Below are 17636 nucleotides of genomic sequence, written 5' to 3' on the forward strand. Positions count from 1 at the left end.
GCCTGGACCCCCCTCCACCGGGCCAGCCGCTCTCGGTGGCCATCGTTGGGGTGTCGGTGGCCACGGGGGGCTGGTTTGGGGGTCGGGGACAGAGGGTGGGGACGGTGCCCCCCAACAACCCACAGCAGGGTGGGGTGGGCTGGTGTCCGTGGGGGGTCCTACCGATGGGTGAAGGGACCCCCGGGTGGGCGGTGGGACAGGGACGTGGCCCCGGGGAAGGGGCCGGGATGAGCTGTGGGGACCCATGGGTGCTGCCGTGACCCCCCCACCGTGTGTGTGTGTTCCCCCCCCAAATTAAAGCCCTTTGCCCGGGATGAGGCGCCGGTTCCTCGTTTAGGTGCCACTGTCACCGTCGGCGCTTGGGGTGCAGCCCCGGCCCCCCACCGAGCCAGGAGCCCCCCCCATGTTTTAGGGGTGTGTGAAGCCGCCCCAATGTTTGGGGGGGTCCCATAGCGGGGTGGCAGGCGGCGGGGGGCCGGGGGGGCCGGGCTGGGGCTGCCTCCGCCCCGGGTGGTGCTGGGCAGGATCAGGCCTCTGCCCCGGGCGGTGCTGGGCGGGATCAGGCCCCGGGCGGTGCTGGGCAGGATCAGGCCCCCGGTGCTGGGCGGGACGGGCGAGCGCGGCCACGACAGGTACCGGATCCGGCACCGGGGGGGGTGGGGGGGGGGACACGGGGTCCCGGGGGGGCGGGAAGCCCCCACCCCCCATGCCCCGTTGCTACTTCGAGACCCCAAATGCCCCCCCCACCCCTCCGCCATGTCCCCTTCCCCCCCCCAGCCAGACCCCCGTGGGCCTAATTAGTGGCCGGTAATGAGATTTGCTGGAATTGGATGTCCCTGACCCCGGGGGGGGGTGGGGGTGGCTTTGGGGGGACCGGGGACACACACAGGGAGGGATTGGGGGGGGGGGGTGTCTCAGCAGGACACGGAGCTGGTGGCTCGGGGGGGGGGGGGGGGCAGATCCAGCCCCCTCTGTGGCCACCGACCCCTCCCGTCCCCTGTCCCCGTCTCCCCCCAGCACCTCGGGACGTGGCGGTGGGACCATGCGGGACTGGCACCCACGGGTGCCCTGGTTCCCCCTGGGCTTCACCGTGGGGTTGGCCCTGGGGGGCAGCCTCCTGCAAGGGCTGCAGCTGCTCTGGGCCCCCCCGGGCCCCTCCGCAGCCCCCCGGATCGCCTACCTGCACAGCCTCCCCCAGCCCACAGGTGAGCCCCAGGGAGGCCCCACGGGAGACGCCCAGACACGGGGAGGCGGGGGGGAAGGGAGCGGTCCCGGAAGCGCTGACGGATACGGACGGACACCCGGACACCCGTGGGGTGCAATGGAAAGAGAAGGGGGGGTGGCACTGGGGATGGCTGGTGGCGAGGGATGGGGGGGTGATGGGGAGGTTGGGGGGGGGGGTGGCAGGTGCGAGCTGGGGACAAGGCCGGGACAGTGTGACCCGCGGTGGGAACTCTGCTGCCGCGACGAGGAAGGGACAAGGTGGGAGCTGTGGGGGACGGGGGGGCTGGAGGTGACAAGTGGTGGCAGCGAGGGGACAGTGGGGGGGGGGTGTCTCTGAGCTGGGGGGGGGTGACAGGACAGGGTGGCCGGGGGAGGGAGCGCCGGGCTGGGGCAGGACGGGCCGTGCCCAGAGCTCCGAGCCGGGTTCGAGGAGGGGACGGCGTGGTTCTTGGGGGCTGCTCTGAGCTGGGGACGGGTCCCCCCTGTGCCCCCCTGCCCCCCCGTGGGACAACCCCTCCGCCTCCCCCCCCCGCCAGTGAACAGCAGCCAGGCGCGGGCGCTGTACGAGCGGGTGCGCGTCCTGTGCTGGGTGATGACGGGACCCCGCACCCTGGAGACCAAAGCCCGGCACGTTCGGGACACCTGGGCACGCCACTGCAACGTGGCCCTCTTCATGAGCTCGGAGACGGACGAGCGCTTCCCCGCCGTGGGGCTGCCCGTCCAGGAGGGACGGCACCAGCTCTACTGGAAAACCATCCGCGCCTTCCAGTACGTGCACCGGCATCACCTGGGCCAGGCCGACTGGTTCCTCAAGGCGGACGACGACACGTTCGTGGTGATGGCCAACCTGCGCTGGTTGCTTGCCGGCCAAGCCCCCGAACGCCCCGTCTACTTCGGCAAACGCTTCAAACCCTTCGTCAAGCAGGGCTACATGAGCGGCGGGGCGGGCTACGTGCTCAGCAAGGAGGCCCTGCGGCGGTTGGTGGCCGCGTTCGCCTCCCGCACCTGCACCCACACCAGCGCCATCGAGGACCTGGCCCTGGGACAGTGCCTGGAGAAGGTGGGGGTGGAAGCGGGCGACTCGCGGGACACGCGGGGCAGGGAGACCTTCCACCCCTTCCCGCCCGAGCGGCACCTCACCGAGTCGCTGCCCCTCGACCGCTTCTACCCGCAGTACTCCTACTACCCCGTGCAATGGGTGAGTGAGGATGCCCCCGCCCTGGGCGAGACACCCCCCCCCGCCTCCCCCACGTCCTCCATTTGGGTGGCCCCAGCATCCCCCAAGTCCCCTCTGCATCCCCAAGCCCCCAACCCATGGCCCCCAAGCCCCCCTCTCAGTGTCCCTGACCCCCCCCGTGTCCTCCTGACCCCCCCCCGTGTCCCCCCAAGTCGTCCCCCCCATGTCCCTGACCCCCCGTGTCCCCCCAAGTCCCCCCCCGTGTCCCCCTAACCCCCCCGTGTCCCCCCAAGTCCCCCCGTGTGTCCCTGACCCCCTGTGTCCCCCCAAGCCCCCCCCGTGTCCCCCCCCGCATCCCCCAGCCCGTCGCCCCCATCGCCGCACACGTGGCTCCCACAGGGCGCCATCGGCCCCGCCCACCTGCCCAGGCCCCGCCCACCTGCCCAGGCCCCGCCCACCTGCCCAGGCCCCGCCCACCCCTCGTGCCCCCAGACCGCCCTCCGCCCCGTGAGCACCACCCACCTCACCTGCCCACGCGCCGCTAAGCCCCGCCTTCCTTATTTGCATCCCAGCTCCGCCCTGACACCAGCTACTGCCCTTCCAAGCCCCACCCACCTTATTAGCATACAAGCCCCGCCCACTCCCCGCCCTCCCGGGTTGCTCGGCGCCCCCTCTCCCCGCCCACCCCATTGGCGCCCCGCCCCTAAGCCCCGCCCCTGACCCCGCCCACCCCTGCAGGCAGCTGCCTGCTGCTCGGACCTCTCCGTGTCCTTCCACTACGTGAGCGGGCAGCAGATGTACGAGCTGGAGTACCTGACCCACCGCCTGCGCCCCTACGGCTACCGGCCCCGCTACCGGCCCCCCCTGCCCCCCGGCGCCCCCCCGGCACCCACCCACCGACCCTGAGCCGCCCCCCGCCACCACCCGGCATCCGCCGCGGGGCACCGGCACCGAGACGTGGCAGAGCTCCGCCGCCGGGGCACCGTGGCCCTCCAGCACCAAGCCGTGGCACCATGGGTCTCCAGCACCGAGCTGTGGCACCGTGGGTCTCCAGCACCGAGCCACGGCACAGCTGCACTGGCGCGGCACCGTGGGTCTCCAGCACCGAACCGCAGCACAGCTCCACCGGCGTGGCACTGTGACTCACCAGCACTGAGCCGTGGCACAGCTCCACCGGTGCGGCACCGTGGCTCACCAGCACCGAACCGCGGCACAGCTCCACTGGCGTGGCACTGTGATTCACCAGCACTGAGCCGTGGCACAGCTCCACCGGTGCGGCACCGTGGCTCACCAGCACCGAACCGCGGCACAGCTCCACCAGCATGACACCATGGCTCACCAGCACCGAGCCGTGGCACAGCTCCACCAGCGTGACACCATGGCTCACCAGCACTGAGCCGTGGCACAGCTCCACCGGCGTGGCACTGTGACTCGCCAGCACCAAGCCACGGCACAGCTCCACTGGCATGGCACTGTGACTCGCCCACACCGAGCCGCGGCACAGCTCCACCGGTGAGGCACCGCGGCTTGCCCGCACCGAGCTGGAGCACAGCTCTACCAGTGTGGCACTGTGGCTCTCCATCACCAGCCCGCGGCACCGTGGCCCCATCACGTGGTTCTGCAGCATCGCGCCGCGGCACAGGACCACCATGTCAGCCCCGTGGCTCTCCAGCATTGAGCCGTGGCACAGCTCCACCGGCATGGCCCTGGGGCGCAGCTCCACCGGCGTGGCCCCGTGGCACAGCCCCGCACCGTGGCGCAGCCCCACGGCACCGCGCCATGGCACAGCCCCACGGCACAACCCACCCAGCCACGCCGTGGGCCCGTGGCCGCACCCCAGACCTTTTCCGCAGCCCGACCGCCCCCCGCCGTGCCCCCGCCGCCCCGTGCCACGACGCCGGGAAGGAGCAGCCGCGGTCACAGCGCCAAGTCTGACATTGTTACGTACTTACAGTTACAATCCGAGAGATGAAAACGCTGTACACGGCCCGGACCCCCCCCCGGCATGGCCCGGACCCCCCCGGCACCCCCCAGACCCCCAACCTGGGGGTCCTGGCTCAGCCCTGCCGGCTGCGGGGCACGTCGGGGGCGTCACAGCAGGGGGGGGCCCTACATTCATGGGGGGGGGGTCCCGGGGCAGGGGACAGGGTGGGGTGGGCCCCCCCCCAGGCCCACGGCCAGCGGGAGAAGTGGCAGGGGTCCCGCCGGTGGTTCCCCCCCCCGCCGGGCACCGCGGCACCGCGGCAGGGGGACTGGCTCTATCCTAACGCTAAACGAAGCAATAAATTAAAGAGGTTCCCAAGGGGACGCCAAGAAAAAGGGGGGGGGGGACAAGGGGGGGGGGGGACAGGCCACGGCAGGGGGGGAGGGGGTGTACAAAAGGTTGTTGTAGAAAACGAGGGGGGGGGGTCTGCTCTGCTCCTGCCACGGAGCCGGGGGGCTGTGCCGGGGATGGGGTGGCACGGCCGGGGGGGGCACGGGGAGGGTGGCACGGCCGGGACGGGGGGGCACAGAGGGGGGTGACATGGCTGGGGGTGACGCAGAGGGGGCGGCACGATGGGGTGATGTGAGCAGGGTGCCACGGGGCGGGGGGTGACCCGTGCCAGGGCAGGGGGGTGGCACAGGCAGGGGAGGCGTGAGGGGGGGGGTGACACGGGCAGGGGTGTCACCGGCCACGGCACCAGCCCGGGAGCCCCGGTGTCCCGACCCCGGCAGGGCTGTGCCAAGACGCGGCGCCCACCCCGCGCCGGGGCATGATGCACAGGGAGGGGGGGGGTCGCGGTGGCACCGGGAGGGGGACCCGGGCATCCGGGTGGCAGTGCCGCCGCCGCGAGCCCCGGTGGGGTCAGGGTGGGGAGGACGTGGCACGGGCAGGGGGACAGGACCAGAAGAGACCCCAGCGGGAGCTGAATAATAAATAGAGCATCAAAAATACAAACCGTGGGGCGGCAGCGGGTGACGCCGGGGCCGAGCCGGGGCCCACGGGCACCTGCAGTCCGGGGCGGGGGTGGGGGGGGGATGCCAAGCGGGCACCGGGCCCCTTGCCGGCTATACCAGGGCGGTCCGGGGCTCACAGGGACCCACGCTGGCGCAGCTGCTCTTGCGGCGTATCCCGGGGGTGGCCGGGCCGCCGGGGCCCTCGCCGGGGCAGCCGTGCTGCAGCAGGATGTCGGCGCACTCCTGGCTGCCGGCACGGCGGGCGTAGAAGAGCGCCGTGCGGCCTTGCCCGTCCCGCGCCCGAACGTCCGCGCCATACTGCGGGCACAGCCGACGTGTCAGCCGCCGGTAGCCGTGCCGTGTCCCCCATGGATGTGCCGCATCCCCCGTGGCCGTGCCACGTCCCCCACAGCCACGCCACGATCCCCGTGGCCATGCCATCTTCCCCCCCCATGACCTCGCCACGTCCCCCGTAGCCACGTCATCGTCCCCATGGCCACGCCACATCCCTCCGTAGCCATGTCATTGTCCCCACGGCCACGCCACGTCCCCCCTGACCATGCCATGATCCCCGTGACCATTCCACGTCCCCCACGCCCACCCCACGCCCCCCCCCATGCCATGCCACAGCCCCTCCACCACCCCCCCCCACCCCCCCCCCCGGCCCCCTTGCCACGACGTACCCACACCAGCAGCTGGGTGATGACCACGAGGGACATATCGCAGGCCACGTGCAGCGCCGTGCGCCGGTCCTTGTCACCGGTGCTGACGTTGAGCTGCTCCTTCTTGCTGTGGGCCAGGAGCAGCAGCACCGTCTCCAGGTCCTTCTCCTGCACCGCGCAGAAGAGCTGCTCCCCCAGCGGCGCCTCGGCCGCTGGCAGCGGCGCCAGGAAAAGCCGCTGCTCGTACTTCGCCCGGATCCACGACTCCCGTTCCTCCCTGGGGAGATGGGTGGCATCAGGAACCGCGTGGCACCGGGGAGGTGGCACGGCATCGACGTGGCGGGTGGGGGGACATCACCCACCGGGATGATTCGTGGGTGGGCTTGCAGCGGCCCTGCGGGTTCTTCTCCCAGATGCTGTTGGCGGTGGCGTTGCCGATGGACGTCAGCACCAGCGTGAGCTCCCGGGGCCAGTCGTCCAGGTCGAGGGAGCGCACGCGGGACAGGTGGGTGCCCAGGTTGCGGTGGATCCCCGAGCACTCGATGCAGATCAAGGCCCCCAGGTTCAGGCTGGCCCAGGTGGGGTCTGGAGGAGCAGGGGGGGGGGGATGCACAGAGACCGTGGGCACCACGTTGGGGACATGGGGTGGCCCGCGGGGCTGCCTGACCCATGGCGCGGCCCATGGCAGCCTGCGGTCATTGCATGGTCCGTGGCACCTCTTGGCTTGTGGCACCCCATGGTGCACGGCGCGGTGTGACCCATGGCACCGCGTGGCCCATGGCATCACGTGGCACACGGTGCTTCCTTGCCCAGGGCATTGGGTGGCCCGCGGCATCCTGTCACCCCACAGAACCACACAGCTCACGGCACTGCAGGGCCCACGGCGCCGTGTGACCGATGGCACCCCCACGGCCCGTGGCTCCACGTGGCCCATGGCACCACAAGAGCGATGACACTGCACGGCCCCACGCGGCCCGTGGTATCACAGGGCCAACAGCACCCCAAGGCCCACGGACCCACGTGGCCCACGACACCACGCAACCAATGGCCCCCCCCACGGCCCGTGGCCCCACTGTCCCACACGGCCAATAGCCCCCCCGCGGCCCGTGGCCCCACGCAACTGATGGCCCCCCCGTGGCCCCCCACGGCCTGTGGCACTGTGTGACCAACGGCCCCCCCCCCACCGTGGCCCGTGGTCCCATGGAGCCCACAGCACCATCCGACCAATGCCCCCCCCCCCCCCCCACGGCCTGTGGCCCCATGCGTCCCCCCCCGTGAGACTCACTGGGCGCCCCACAGTCCACGCAGAGCGAGTTGCCCCGGGCGTTGCGGATGGCCTGGATGGCCACGGCTTCGCTCTGGCTGTCCATGCGAGCCTGGGGGACACGGGGCGGGGGGTTGGTGGTGGTGAGCGGGGAGGGGGTCGGTGACATCGTGGCCCCCCCCCCCAGCCGCCCGCGGGGTCCTACCTTGTTCTTGCTGCTCTCGCAGCACTGCAGGCTGGCCAGGATCTGGCTCTCGATGGCCTGCACCCAGGCATCGCGCTCCTCGAAGCTGCCCGCCTCGAAGTGCCACGTCTGACCCGTGCTGGACACGATGATGAACTCGAAGTTCTCCTCCTCTGTGGGACCAGAGACCCCCGCGACGGGTGGTGGGACGGGGGGGCTCCCATACCCAGGAGGGTGCCAGGCTGCCCCAGCGCCCACCGAAACCGCCCCCCCCCCCACCAGCACACCCACCCACTCCCTGCACCCAAAGGGGTGCCCACCTCGGCGGTCCCCACCACCCACCCGCTCCCAGGGACACCCACCCCCCCCCCCACCACCATCTCTGCCCACCCGCCGGGCAGCGAGGGGAGGATGGGGCAGGGGATGCGATGGCGGCAGGCGAGGATGGGACACAGCCACATGCATGAGTGGAGCAGGCCACGCGCCACGCACCACGTTACCTGTTTTATAAATATTTCTTAAACTACCAAAGCTTTTTAATTTCCACATTTTGCGCTTGGCTGCAGAGGGTCCGGGGCAGCGAGAGCAGAGAGAGGAAAGGGGGAGAGAGAGTCACGAGAGGAGCCCGCAAAGCCCCAGGGGGGGGACGGGGGACGGCGCCGGGGTGCAGGGGGGTGGCAGGCGGTGGCAGAGCGAAGAGGGGGACACGCATGGGCAGGGCAGCGGTGGCTGAGCGTGGCAAGGGGGTGTGCAGGGGCAGGATCAGGCCCGGATCCTCCGTTCGACGGAGCCCTGGGGCATCATCCCCGTGGGGCGCGGTGGCGTTGTCCCCACGGCTCCGTGGCCGCCGTCCATGAGTGACCGGGGCTCGGGGCACCGTCCCCACGGCTCTCACCTTCCGCCTGCCCCGCCGAGCCCTCCGTCTTGGACGGCGTCATCAGCTTCTTCCGTCGGTGCTTCTTCCTGTCGATCATGGGCGACGGCGGCGGGTCTTTGCCTGAGCTGCTGGGGCTGGATATGGCCTCGAAGGTGGGGGGGCCGTCTGCCGAGAGACCCGCACGCTGGGGTGCTGGGGGCCACGGAGCTCGCCACGGCCACCACACTCACCAGGAGCACCAGGGCCACCGGGGTCACAAGAGCCACTTGGCTCACCAGGGTCACCGGGACCACTGGAGCCACCCGGGGTCACAAAATCCACTGGGACCCCTGGGGCCAGCGGGCTCACCAGGGTCACCAGGTTCGTTGTGGCCACCAAGGACCACTGAGTCCCCAGGCTCACCAGGGACCACCAAGTCCAGTGGGGCCACCACAGGGAAGGTCCCTGGCTCCGTCCCAGGGAGGTGGCCGGGTCCACGAGCGTGAGAGGCGACGAGGACGAGGACACTCACCGGAGCCGGACAGCTTGGCGCTGGATGCAGAGGCGCAACGCTGCAGGGACCGCTCACCTTTGCCCGCACCCTTCATCCCCGGCTCCGGGGGGAGGCTGAGCCCCACGGGGGAGGCGCCGGCTGCGGGTGGAGAAGGACCGGTGACACAGGGGTCCCCCCCGGAAGCCCCTCACCACCATCGCCGCCACCACGCCGGTACTCACCGCCCCCCTCGGGTGCCGTCCCCCCACCCACGTCCTTCACCAGCCCGTTGATGCTGGCGGAGGGGCCGCAGGCAGAGATGGCGCGGGGCGGGCGCTTGCCGGGGACCTTGACGGTGGTACGGAGAAGGTCCATCTCCTTCCCGTGGGTGCTGTGGATGTAGTCCTGCCGCAGGGACAGGCGGGGGCTGAGACCGGGGGCTCCCCCCGCCGCCGTGGGGACAGCGCTGGGGACGGGGACACTCACGTTGATGCTGGGGTGGTAGAAGAGGAGCCCGTTGCTGGACAAGGTCACGTACTTCTTCTTCCACTCCTTGTTGAGGGAGTTGCCGCTGCGCTTCAGCAGGAAGCTCTGGGGACGAAGGGATAGTGAGGGGGACAGGGAGGGGACAGCTGGGGACCTCGTCGTGTCCCACCACCGCCACCACCACCCTGCCGACCTGCTTGATGGGGATGGCACGGCCGCTGCCCGCCACCTCGCCCCGGCTGTCCAGGCTCCGCTTCTCCGAGTCGCTGCCCCGGCGCGTCTGTAGGGAGGGGGGACGGCGTCAGTGGGACGCGTGGCACTGCTGGGGGGTCACACACCGTGTGTGTCCCCCATCAGCACCCTGCCGGGGGGACACCGTGGGTACCACACGTCGTCGTCGTCCCCCCACCCCTGTCACCGCCGGGGTCCCGGCGCACTCACGGCGAAGAGGCTGGTGCGGCGCTTGGCCCCGCGGTGCAGAGAGCTGGGGGTGCCCAGGGGGGCCGGGGTCTCGCTCCGCAGCTCCCGGTGGCTGATGTTTGGGGTGGACGGCAGCGAGGATGAGTAGTCGCTGGTGTGGCCACCATTGCTGGCCTGGACAGGACACGCGGTCAGCCCCAGCACCAGCGTCCCGTGGCCGGAGGGACAGGCGAGGGGGGGGCAGCGCCCGGGGCGAGCCGGGGGGTACCTGGCCAGGGTGGATGCCCCCGACGGGGGTGGATGCGGCCGAGTGGCTGGGGGTGCTGGGCAGAGACTTGCAGGACGCCATGAGCTGCTGCTGCTTCTTCAGTGCCACCACCTTCTGGGCGACTGCGCCGGGAGCCTCGCGTCAGGGCGGGCCACGCTGACGAGACCCCCCCCCAACCCGCCCAGCCACGGTCCCCGTCCCACCTGAACGTGGTCTCCATCCCACCTCTGTCACCATCCACTGTCCCCATTCCACCCCACCACGTGCCCCTCTGGCCACAATTCCCATCCCACCCAACCACGGTGGCCATCCCACGTCGGCCACCATCCCCTTCCTACCTGGTCACCAGCCTCCACCCCACCCCTACCACCAGCCACGGCCCCATCCATCCCACCACCGGCCCCACCGGCGGAGCTGAGCACCCCGGGACACCCACCCTCAGTGAAGACGCGGTCGACGTTGAGGCCGTACGTGGCGCAGGTCTCGTAGTAGAGGCACCGCTTCATGTCCCCGCAGAGCGCCTGGGCCCGGGCATCTTCAATCACCCGGGGGTTGGAGGAGCTGATCTTGTCTGGGGGGAGCAAAGGAGTGAGACGGGGGGGGGGGGGGGTGAGGGTGTCCCCTGCCTGTGGCCGTCCCCGTGGGGGTGGTCCCACGTCCCCAGCTCACCCTGGGTGCCCACCAGCGCCAGGGCCACCTCGCTGGCGCCCCGGTAGCCGCTGAGCAGCTCGTGCAGTTGCGTCACCTCCTCGAAGCTGCTCTCGTTCTCCAGGCTGAAGACGAAGATGACGGCGTCTGCCCAGCTGGCAAACTGGGGGGGACGCGGACGGGGGGTCAGGGCTCGGCACCGGCCGGCACGGCTCCCCCCTGGCCCCCAGCCCCCACATACCTTGGCGTCCGGGGCGCCTCCTTCCTCCCGGATGAGCAAGAGGTGGCTCTGGCCATCGACCATCATCTCGCGCTTGAACTGACCACCTGGAGCCGAGGGAGGAGAGGGGGGAGCCCTGTGGCTGCGCCTGACCCACGGCCTTGAGCATCCCATGGCACCGTGGCCTCACCTGTCCCATGGCCATGCCCAACCCTATGGCCTTGCCCATCCCCTTGTCCAGCACCGTGGCCTTGTCCACCCCACAGCCGTGGCCTTGTCCACCCCACAGCCATGGCCTTGTCCGCCCCACAGCCGTGGCCTTGTCCACCCCACAGCCGTGGCCTTGTCCACCCCACAGCCATGGCCTTGTCCACCCCACAGCCGTGGCCTCGTCCACCCCACAGCCGTGGCCTTGGCCGCCCCACAGCCGTGGCCTTCTCTGTCCCCATGGCTGTGCCCAGCACCGTGGCCATGCCCTGCACCATGACCTTGTCCATCCCATGGCCATGCCCAACCCTATGGCTTGTCCATCTCCGTGGCCATGCCCAGCACCACGGCCTTGTCCATCCCGTGGCCAAGCTCAAGCCCGTGGTCATGCCCAACCCTATAGCCCCATCCAGCCCCACGGCCATGCCCATCCCACAGCCATGCCCAACCCTATAGCCCCACCCAGCCCCACGGCCATGCCCATCCCACAGCCATGCCCAGCCCCACGGCCATGTCCATCCCACGGCCATGCCCAGCCCCACAGCCATGCCCAGCCCCACGGCCATGTCCATCCCACGGCCATGCCCATCCCATGGCCATGCCCAGCCCCACAGCCATGTCCATCCCACAGCCATGCCCAGCCCCACGGCCATGCCCAGCCCCACAGCCATGTCCATCCCACGGCCATGCCCAGCCCCACGGCCATGCCCAGCCCCGTGGCCACTCACTCTCGGTGGGCTCCAGGCCCACGTAGGAGCCAGTGAGGAAGCGGTGGACGAGCGCCGACTTCCCGCTCTTGCTGCTGCCCAGGACGCCCTGGGGAGAGGGCAGAGGAGACGTCAGGACAGCCGAGGACGGGAGGACACGGGGCAGGGACACGGGGACACGGTACCCACCAGGCGGATCTCGGGGACGGAGCGGCCCAGGGTCCATTCCTGGCTGTTCACCAAGGCCTCTGCGGGGAGGAGAGGGGTGAGATGGTGCCCGGGCACCCCCAGCACCCCCCTGGCACCCCAGCCTGGGGTGGGGGGGGTGGGGGCCACGGCCGCCCCCAGACCTGCGGCAGCGCCGCTGGCAGCATCCTGCGTGGGCGGCCACGAGCTGTCACCAAGCAACGGCACCGCACCGAGCCTGGCGGGGGTGGCAGGAGGGATGCGGAGATGCGACGTGGCGGGGATGGGGACGTGGCCGTGGGCACGAGGACACGGTGGACACAAGGATGCGGCGGACATGAGGATGCAGCGTGGCAGGAAGCCGTGGCATGGCAAGGGGACATGACGAGCACCAGGACACGATGTGGCATGAGGACGTGGCACGGGGACACGATGGGCACCAGGACACGGCACGGCCCGAGGACGAGATGCGGCACACGATGGGCGCGAGGATGCGGTGGACGTGGTGCGTGACAACGTGGCAGGCAGGAGGATGCAGCGTGGCACAAGGACGTGGTGCGGCACGGGGACACGACGGGCATGAGAACACAGCGTGGCTCAAGGACGCGGCACGGCTCGGAGACACGACGAGCGCCAGGAGACAGTGTGGCACGAGGACACGATGGGCACCAGGGTGCGACACGGCACAAGGACGCGGCGTGGCCCACGATGGGCACGAGGATGCGATGGACGTGGTGCACGACAACACGGCAGGCACCAGCGTGCTTGGGGCACAAGGACGTGGCACGGCACAAGCACGCGGCGCGGCACAAGGTCATTGCCTGCGTCCCCCCACAGCCCCCCCTGCCCAGCACCCCCAGCCCCCCTCGGGCAGCGTGGCACCTCACCTCCTGCACCACGAGAAGGGGAAACTGAGGCAGGGCAGAGGCAGAGGGGCCTCCCCATCCCGTGCCTCAGTTTCCCCCGTGCCATACGCAGGGCTGCCCCCCGCCAGGCGCGCAGCAGGCGAGGGGTTAATGCCGCTGCCTGTCACCCCGCACATCGTCACCGAGCTGCCACCCACGGGTGTCCCCGCTGCCACCCGCGGGGCCCCGGCAGGCTCTGCCCACGCACCCCACGGCACCGGTGGGTCAGGGCTGGGAGCAGGACGGACAGAGGGACGGACGCAGGGTGGCTCTGGGGCAGCTGGACAGACGGATGTGGGGCGAGTGGGACAGCCGGGCGGACGAATGTGTGACGCAGGGATGGCGACAGGGATGGAGGAGCGGACGGAGGGACGGACAGACGCTGGGATGGAAAGATGGGGGGAGGGGGGTGGGTCCCTGAGCCCGATGGAGCCAGCCCCAGAGGGGAAACTGAGGCACAGCAGCTCCCGCCACGGTCAGCCCTGGCGACCCCCATGTCGGCTGCCCCACAGGACCCCAAGGCCGGGCACCGACCGAGACGCCTGGGTCCCCCCACGCGGGGGTGGCCCTGCCTGGTGGGTCACAGGTCCTCAACCAGCCCCCGCCACGTACGCCAGCACCCACCGACCCCCCCCTCAGCCGTGGGGCGCAGCCGGGTCCTTCTGCCCCACACGGGTCCTTCTGCCCCACACGGGTCCCAGCCCCACACGGGCACAGCCGGCAAAAGTGAACCCACGTATCCAGGAGCACTCCCCCCCCTCCCATCCCAGATTCCCCACACGCAGCCACGGGGAAACCGAGGCACGGCACAACATCCCACGGCACAGCCGGCACACGGACGTGGGTATCCAGCGGTACCCACCCCCCCCCCATCCCTCCTGCATCCAGGTCACCGAGGGAGGCAGGGGAAACTGAGGCACGACGAAAGCCCCCCGAGCCCCCCTGCCCCCAGCCCGGTACTCACTGGGGGAGGCGCCTCTGCCCAGGTCGGTGCTGAGCAGGGCCCAGGGGGGTGCGGGGTGGGTGGGGGTGGCCGCCGGGCTCTTGGCGAAGATCCCGCTGATGAACTTGAGCATCTTGCGGTCGCGGGTGGAGGCTCGGCCGCCTTCGCGCCCCCGTTTCAACCCCGTTTCGGTCAAGGGGGGAGCGGGTACCGGCGCCAAACCCCCCGGTCCCGGGTGCAAATCGCTGTTATCCAGGGTCTTGCTTTTGCCTTTGCGGGGGGAGAGCCGAGCCCGCGTCGGCGGTCGGGGGCCGCCCTCGGCACCCGCTTTGCCCCCCGGTTTGGGGCGCCCCTTGCCCTCGCCCTCGGGCCACGAGAGGCGGCTGCCGGCGGTTTTGTGGGTGCTTTTGCCCGTCTTGGCGTCGGAGCCCACCTTGGCACCGCTGGTGGTCACCGTCTTGAAGGGTTTGGTGCCGGCCAGGCGTAACCGGCGGGCGCCGGCGGCCGGGTGCGGTGAGGATGCACCGGGGGCCGGGTGGGAGGGGGGTTTGCCCCCGTCCGGGGCAGCCTCGGGGTAACCCCAGCTGGCTTGGCCCAGCAGCGGGCGACGGGGGGGTGCCGAGGGGTGGGGGCACTCCTGGGGTGCCCGACCCCGCTCCCCCGGCGCTTCCAAGGTGCCCTTGGCCCCCCGGGCGAGAGAGTCGGGTTTGGGGGGCACGGCGGGTGGAAGCAACGCCGGGTCGGGTTTAGGGGGTACGGCGGGAGGGGGGGGCAGCAACGCCGGGTCGGGTTTGGGGGGTACAGCCGGAGGGGGGGGGTAACAAGGCCGGGTCGGGTTTAGGGGGCACGGCGGGGGGCAACAAGGCCGGGTCGGGTTTGGGGGGCACGGCGGGCGGGCCGGCGGCAGGCGTCGAGGCGGGCGAGCGGGGGCGGTTGGCGCCATGCCCGCCGTGGGGCTCGGCGAGCCGTGGGGCAACCGAACCTTCGCCCGTCGGCGTTGGGCCGGGACTGGGGGTCCGGGGGCTGCCGGGGGTCACCGGGGCGTCGGTAGGGCCGGAACCGGCGGTACTTATCCAGAGAGCGTCCTGGCGCTGGAAAAGCCGCTCGGGCCTCTTGGTTTTGCCGCCGCCACCGCCGCCACCGCCGCCGCCGCCGCCGCCGGGGTCTTCGGTACGGGCAGCATCCGCCGCCTGCCCGGGGTGGGGGGCTCCATCGCCGCCCCCCCCCGCCTGCTCCTGCTCCCCTGAAGCTGCCACCGACTCGAGCTTGACCAGGGTGAGGGAGATGAGGTAGGTGGTCCGGCGCTGGAGGCCGGTGGTCCTGCTCATGGGTGCGGGCAGGGCAAACACCCCCCCCCCCCCCGAGCCGGGCAGGCAGGCAGAGCCCCCCCCCCCTCCCCTGCTTCCCTGTGGCGTTTCGTTTCTCCCCCACCCCCCCTCCCCTTTATATTATTTTTTTTTTATTATTATTCCCCCCCCCCCCCTCCCCTCGCCGGCTCCGCGGCCGCCGGTGCCGGAGGATGCTCGGCGCGGTCCCCACCCCCGGCCCTGCCTCCCCGAAGCCTTCCCCGCTCGCCCGCCCCCGGAGGGGTTGGCACCGCCGCCGCGCCCCCCCCCCCCCCTTTCCCAAATCCACCCCCCCCCCTCCCTCCCCCCCACCCCGGGTTAGAGACCGGGGGGCATCGTGGGGGGGTCCCGCCCCCCTTCCCCGAGCGGGGGGCGATGGGGGGGTGATGGGGGGTGATGGGGGGGTGATGGGGGGCGAGGGGGGGGTGATGGGGGGTGATGGAGTGGGGGGGGTGCTGGGGGGGCGATGGGGGGGCGATGGGGGGCGATGGGGGGTGATGGAGTGGGGGGGGTGATGGGGGGCGATGGGGGGCGATGGGGGGTGATGGGGGGGTTGATGGAGTGGGGGGGGTGATGGGGGGCGATGGGGGGGAGATGGGGGGCAATGGGGGGGCAGTGGGGGGTGATGGGGGGTGATGGGGGGCGATGGGGGGGTGATGGGGGGCGATGGGGGGTGATGGGGGGTGATGGAGTGGGGGGGGTGATGGGGGCGCGGGGTGATGGGGAGGGGGGTTATGGGGGGGAGATGGGGGTTATGGGGCGGGGGGGGCCATGCCCGGGACCCCCCCGGGACCGGGGCTCACGGCAGCGCCCCGATGGGTTCGTCCTTGGCGGCGGGGAGGGGAGGGGAGGGGAGGGGAGGGGGAGGGGGGACACCCGGGGCCCGGCGGGGGGGACCCTGCGCGGCCGGGGGGGGGGGGGGGGGGGGGGGGCCGGGGCCGCCGCTCTCCGCCATGCGCCGCTCCCGGGGCCGGGCCGGGGGCGGGGGCGGGCGGTGGCCCCGCCGCTACCGGGCAGGCGCGAGCGCTCCCGGGAGCCCCCCCCCCCCCCCCGATACCTTCCCCCCCCCCCCCCAAACCCTCCCCGGTACCTGCCTGTGCGCTGCCCGACACCCCCCTGCACCCCCTCGCTGTGCCCCCCCCCTCCCTCCCCCTGGGGCAGCACCGGGGGGGCACCGGGGGGGCACCGGGGGGGGCACCGGGGGGAAGGGGGGTGCCATGACACGGGGCAGGCCCCAGCCGCCCGTTTTTGGGGCATTTTTAGCAGCGGCGCAGAAATCCTCCGCATCCCGTTGCCACGGCAACAGCAGGGCTGGTGATGGGGGACCAGCCGTGGCACCCACCGGTGACACCCGGACCAAGCTGTCACCGCCACGCCCGGCCACCTCCCCGGCCCGTGTCATGTCCGTGTGTCCCCCACACACCCCACCAGTGTGACACCCCCCCCCCCCCCCGCCCCGGTCACACACACGCAGCCACGCCAGCTTTGGGGGGTCACACCGGGCCTGGGGACGGACGCAGGGTCCTGGGGTGGACGTGGGACCCCAGGGACAGGCAGGGGGACGGGGACGGACACAGGGGATGGGGACGGACACGGTGCCGAGGGACAGACGTGGCATTTGGGGACAGACACGGCGACGGACACGGAGCTCGGGGACGGACACGGAGCTTGGGGACACGGCGCGTGCTCAGCCTCGGCGGGGTGGGATCCGCCACCCCTCTGTGCCCACCCCGGGGTGCCCGGGAGGTGGGTGCTGGCACCCCGGCACCCAAGAACGGGGGGGGGGGACACCTGACCCAATGTCCCCTACGGGACAGAGGTGCCTGGTGCTGAGGGGACACGGGTGGTCCGTGGGGCTGGGGGCTGCGTGTCCCACCCCGGGGGGGGGTCCCTGGGGAGCTGGCACGTCTCTGGTGCTCGTGACAGAGCCGGGCGCGTCGTCCCAGCAACGCGCCCACGGTGAGCCACCGCGGCGTGTGTGTCCCCCCCAGCACCCGCCGGGGCCGGGGGGGGGCACCCCCTGAGCCCCCCCCCTTGTCCCTCCCTGTCACCCCAGCCCCAGGACCCCAGGGAAGGGACACGCTGCCCCTGGCCAGACCCTGTCCCCACGCCAGGCTGGGGGGTCTGGCCCCTCTCAGCCCCCCCTGGCACCAGTGCTGCCCCCCCCCCTCCAGTACAGCCCAGTCCCTCCCAGTGCCCCCCCCCCCATCGCTCGGGGGTGGCCATCGTGACAGCACGTCCCACGCTATGGGGGTGGGACGGGGTCACGCCAGGCCTGACCCCCCCCCAGGGACAGCCGTGTCCCCATCCCACGTCACCAGGCCCTGTCGCCTCCCCCCCCCCCCCCCCCGCAGCGCTCCCCCTGGAATCGGGGGGCTGGGGTGGGGGTGGGGGGGGTCCTGCATCCCCCCCATCGCTGCGGGTACCACTTTATGGGTGCTTAGCAACAAGGCATCCCCCTGCTTCCTGTCACCACGGCAACCGTGCTGGGGAGATGCCAGCA

General features: G+C 72.0%; 2 protein-coding genes across 3 annotated transcripts; one reads left to right on the top strand and one right to left on the bottom strand.

Moving 5' to 3' along the window:
* The first annotated feature begins 613 nt into the window (after positions 1-613).
* LOC142598631 (glycoprotein-N-acetylgalactosamine 3-beta-galactosyltransferase 1-like) lies at positions 614-3418 on the top strand. Its single transcript, XM_075737673.1, has 4 exons — positions 614-632; positions 1018-1205; positions 1761-2422; positions 3140-3418. Exons 2-4 carry the CDS (start codon positions 1043-1045, stop codon positions 3305-3307), a joined length of 993 nt encoding a protein of 330 aa, XP_075593788.1. The 5' UTR covers positions 614-632; positions 1018-1042; the 3' UTR covers positions 3308-3418.
* A 1605-nt stretch (positions 3419-5023) lies between these two features.
* Positions 5024-14866, bottom strand: AGAP2 (ArfGAP with GTPase domain, ankyrin repeat and PH domain 2). 2 transcript variants are annotated; one of them, XM_075737752.1, is made up of 19 exons: positions 13809-14866; positions 11943-12001; positions 11775-11862; positions 10861-10946; positions 10641-10782; positions 10408-10542; positions 9972-10093; positions 9725-9877; positions 9477-9563; positions 9284-9388; positions 9040-9202; positions 8837-8956; positions 8344-8490; positions 7949-8008; positions 7470-7621; positions 7286-7376; positions 6363-6585; positions 6022-6277; positions 5024-5656 (listed from the first exon to the last, which is right to left on the bottom strand). In XM_075737752.1, the coding sequence occupies exons 1-19, from the start codon at positions 14728-14730 to the stop codon at positions 5450-5452; spliced, it is 3318 nt and encodes a 1105-aa protein (XP_075593867.1). In that variant the 5' UTR covers positions 14731-14866; the 3' UTR covers positions 5024-5449. The 2 variants fall into 2 exon arrangements, with proteins under 2 accessions (XP_075593867.1, XP_075593868.1); XM_075737753.1 differs by lacking the exon at positions 7949-8008.
* Positions 14867-17636: the final 2770 nt, after the last annotated feature.

The sequence above is a fragment of the Balearica regulorum genome, chromosome 29 (assembly GCF_011004875.1).
Source record: "Balearica regulorum gibbericeps isolate bBalReg1 chromosome 29, bBalReg1.pri, whole genome shotgun sequence".
Taxonomy (NCBI): domain Eukaryota; kingdom Metazoa; phylum Chordata; class Aves; order Gruiformes; family Gruidae; genus Balearica; species Balearica regulorum.

Coding starts and splice junctions, on each gene's coding strand:
- LOC142598631 (XM_075737673.1), top strand. CDS start 1,043: ATGCGGGACTGGCACCCACGGGTGCCCTGGTTCCCCCTGGGCTTCACC. Junction 1,206..1,760: donor CAGCCTCCCCCAGCCCACAG/GTGAGCCCCAGG, acceptor CCCCCCCGCCAG/TGAACAGCAGCCAGGCGCGG. Junction 2,423..3,139: donor CCTACTACCCCGTGCAATGG/GTGAGTGAGGAT, acceptor CCACCCCTGCAG/GCAGCTGCCTGCTGCTCGGA.
- AGAP2 (XM_075737752.1), bottom strand. CDS start 14,730: ATGGCGCCAACCGCCCCCGCTCGCCCGCCTCGACGCCTGCCGCCGGCC. Junction 10,543..10,640: donor GGCGCTGGTGGGCACCCAGG/GTGAGCTGGGGA, acceptor TGCTCCCCCCAG/ACAAGATCAGCTCCTCCAAC. Junction 8,957..9,039: donor GACGGCACCCGAGGGGGGCG/GTGAGTACCGGC, acceptor CTCCACCCGCAG/CCGGCGCCTCCCCCGTGGGG.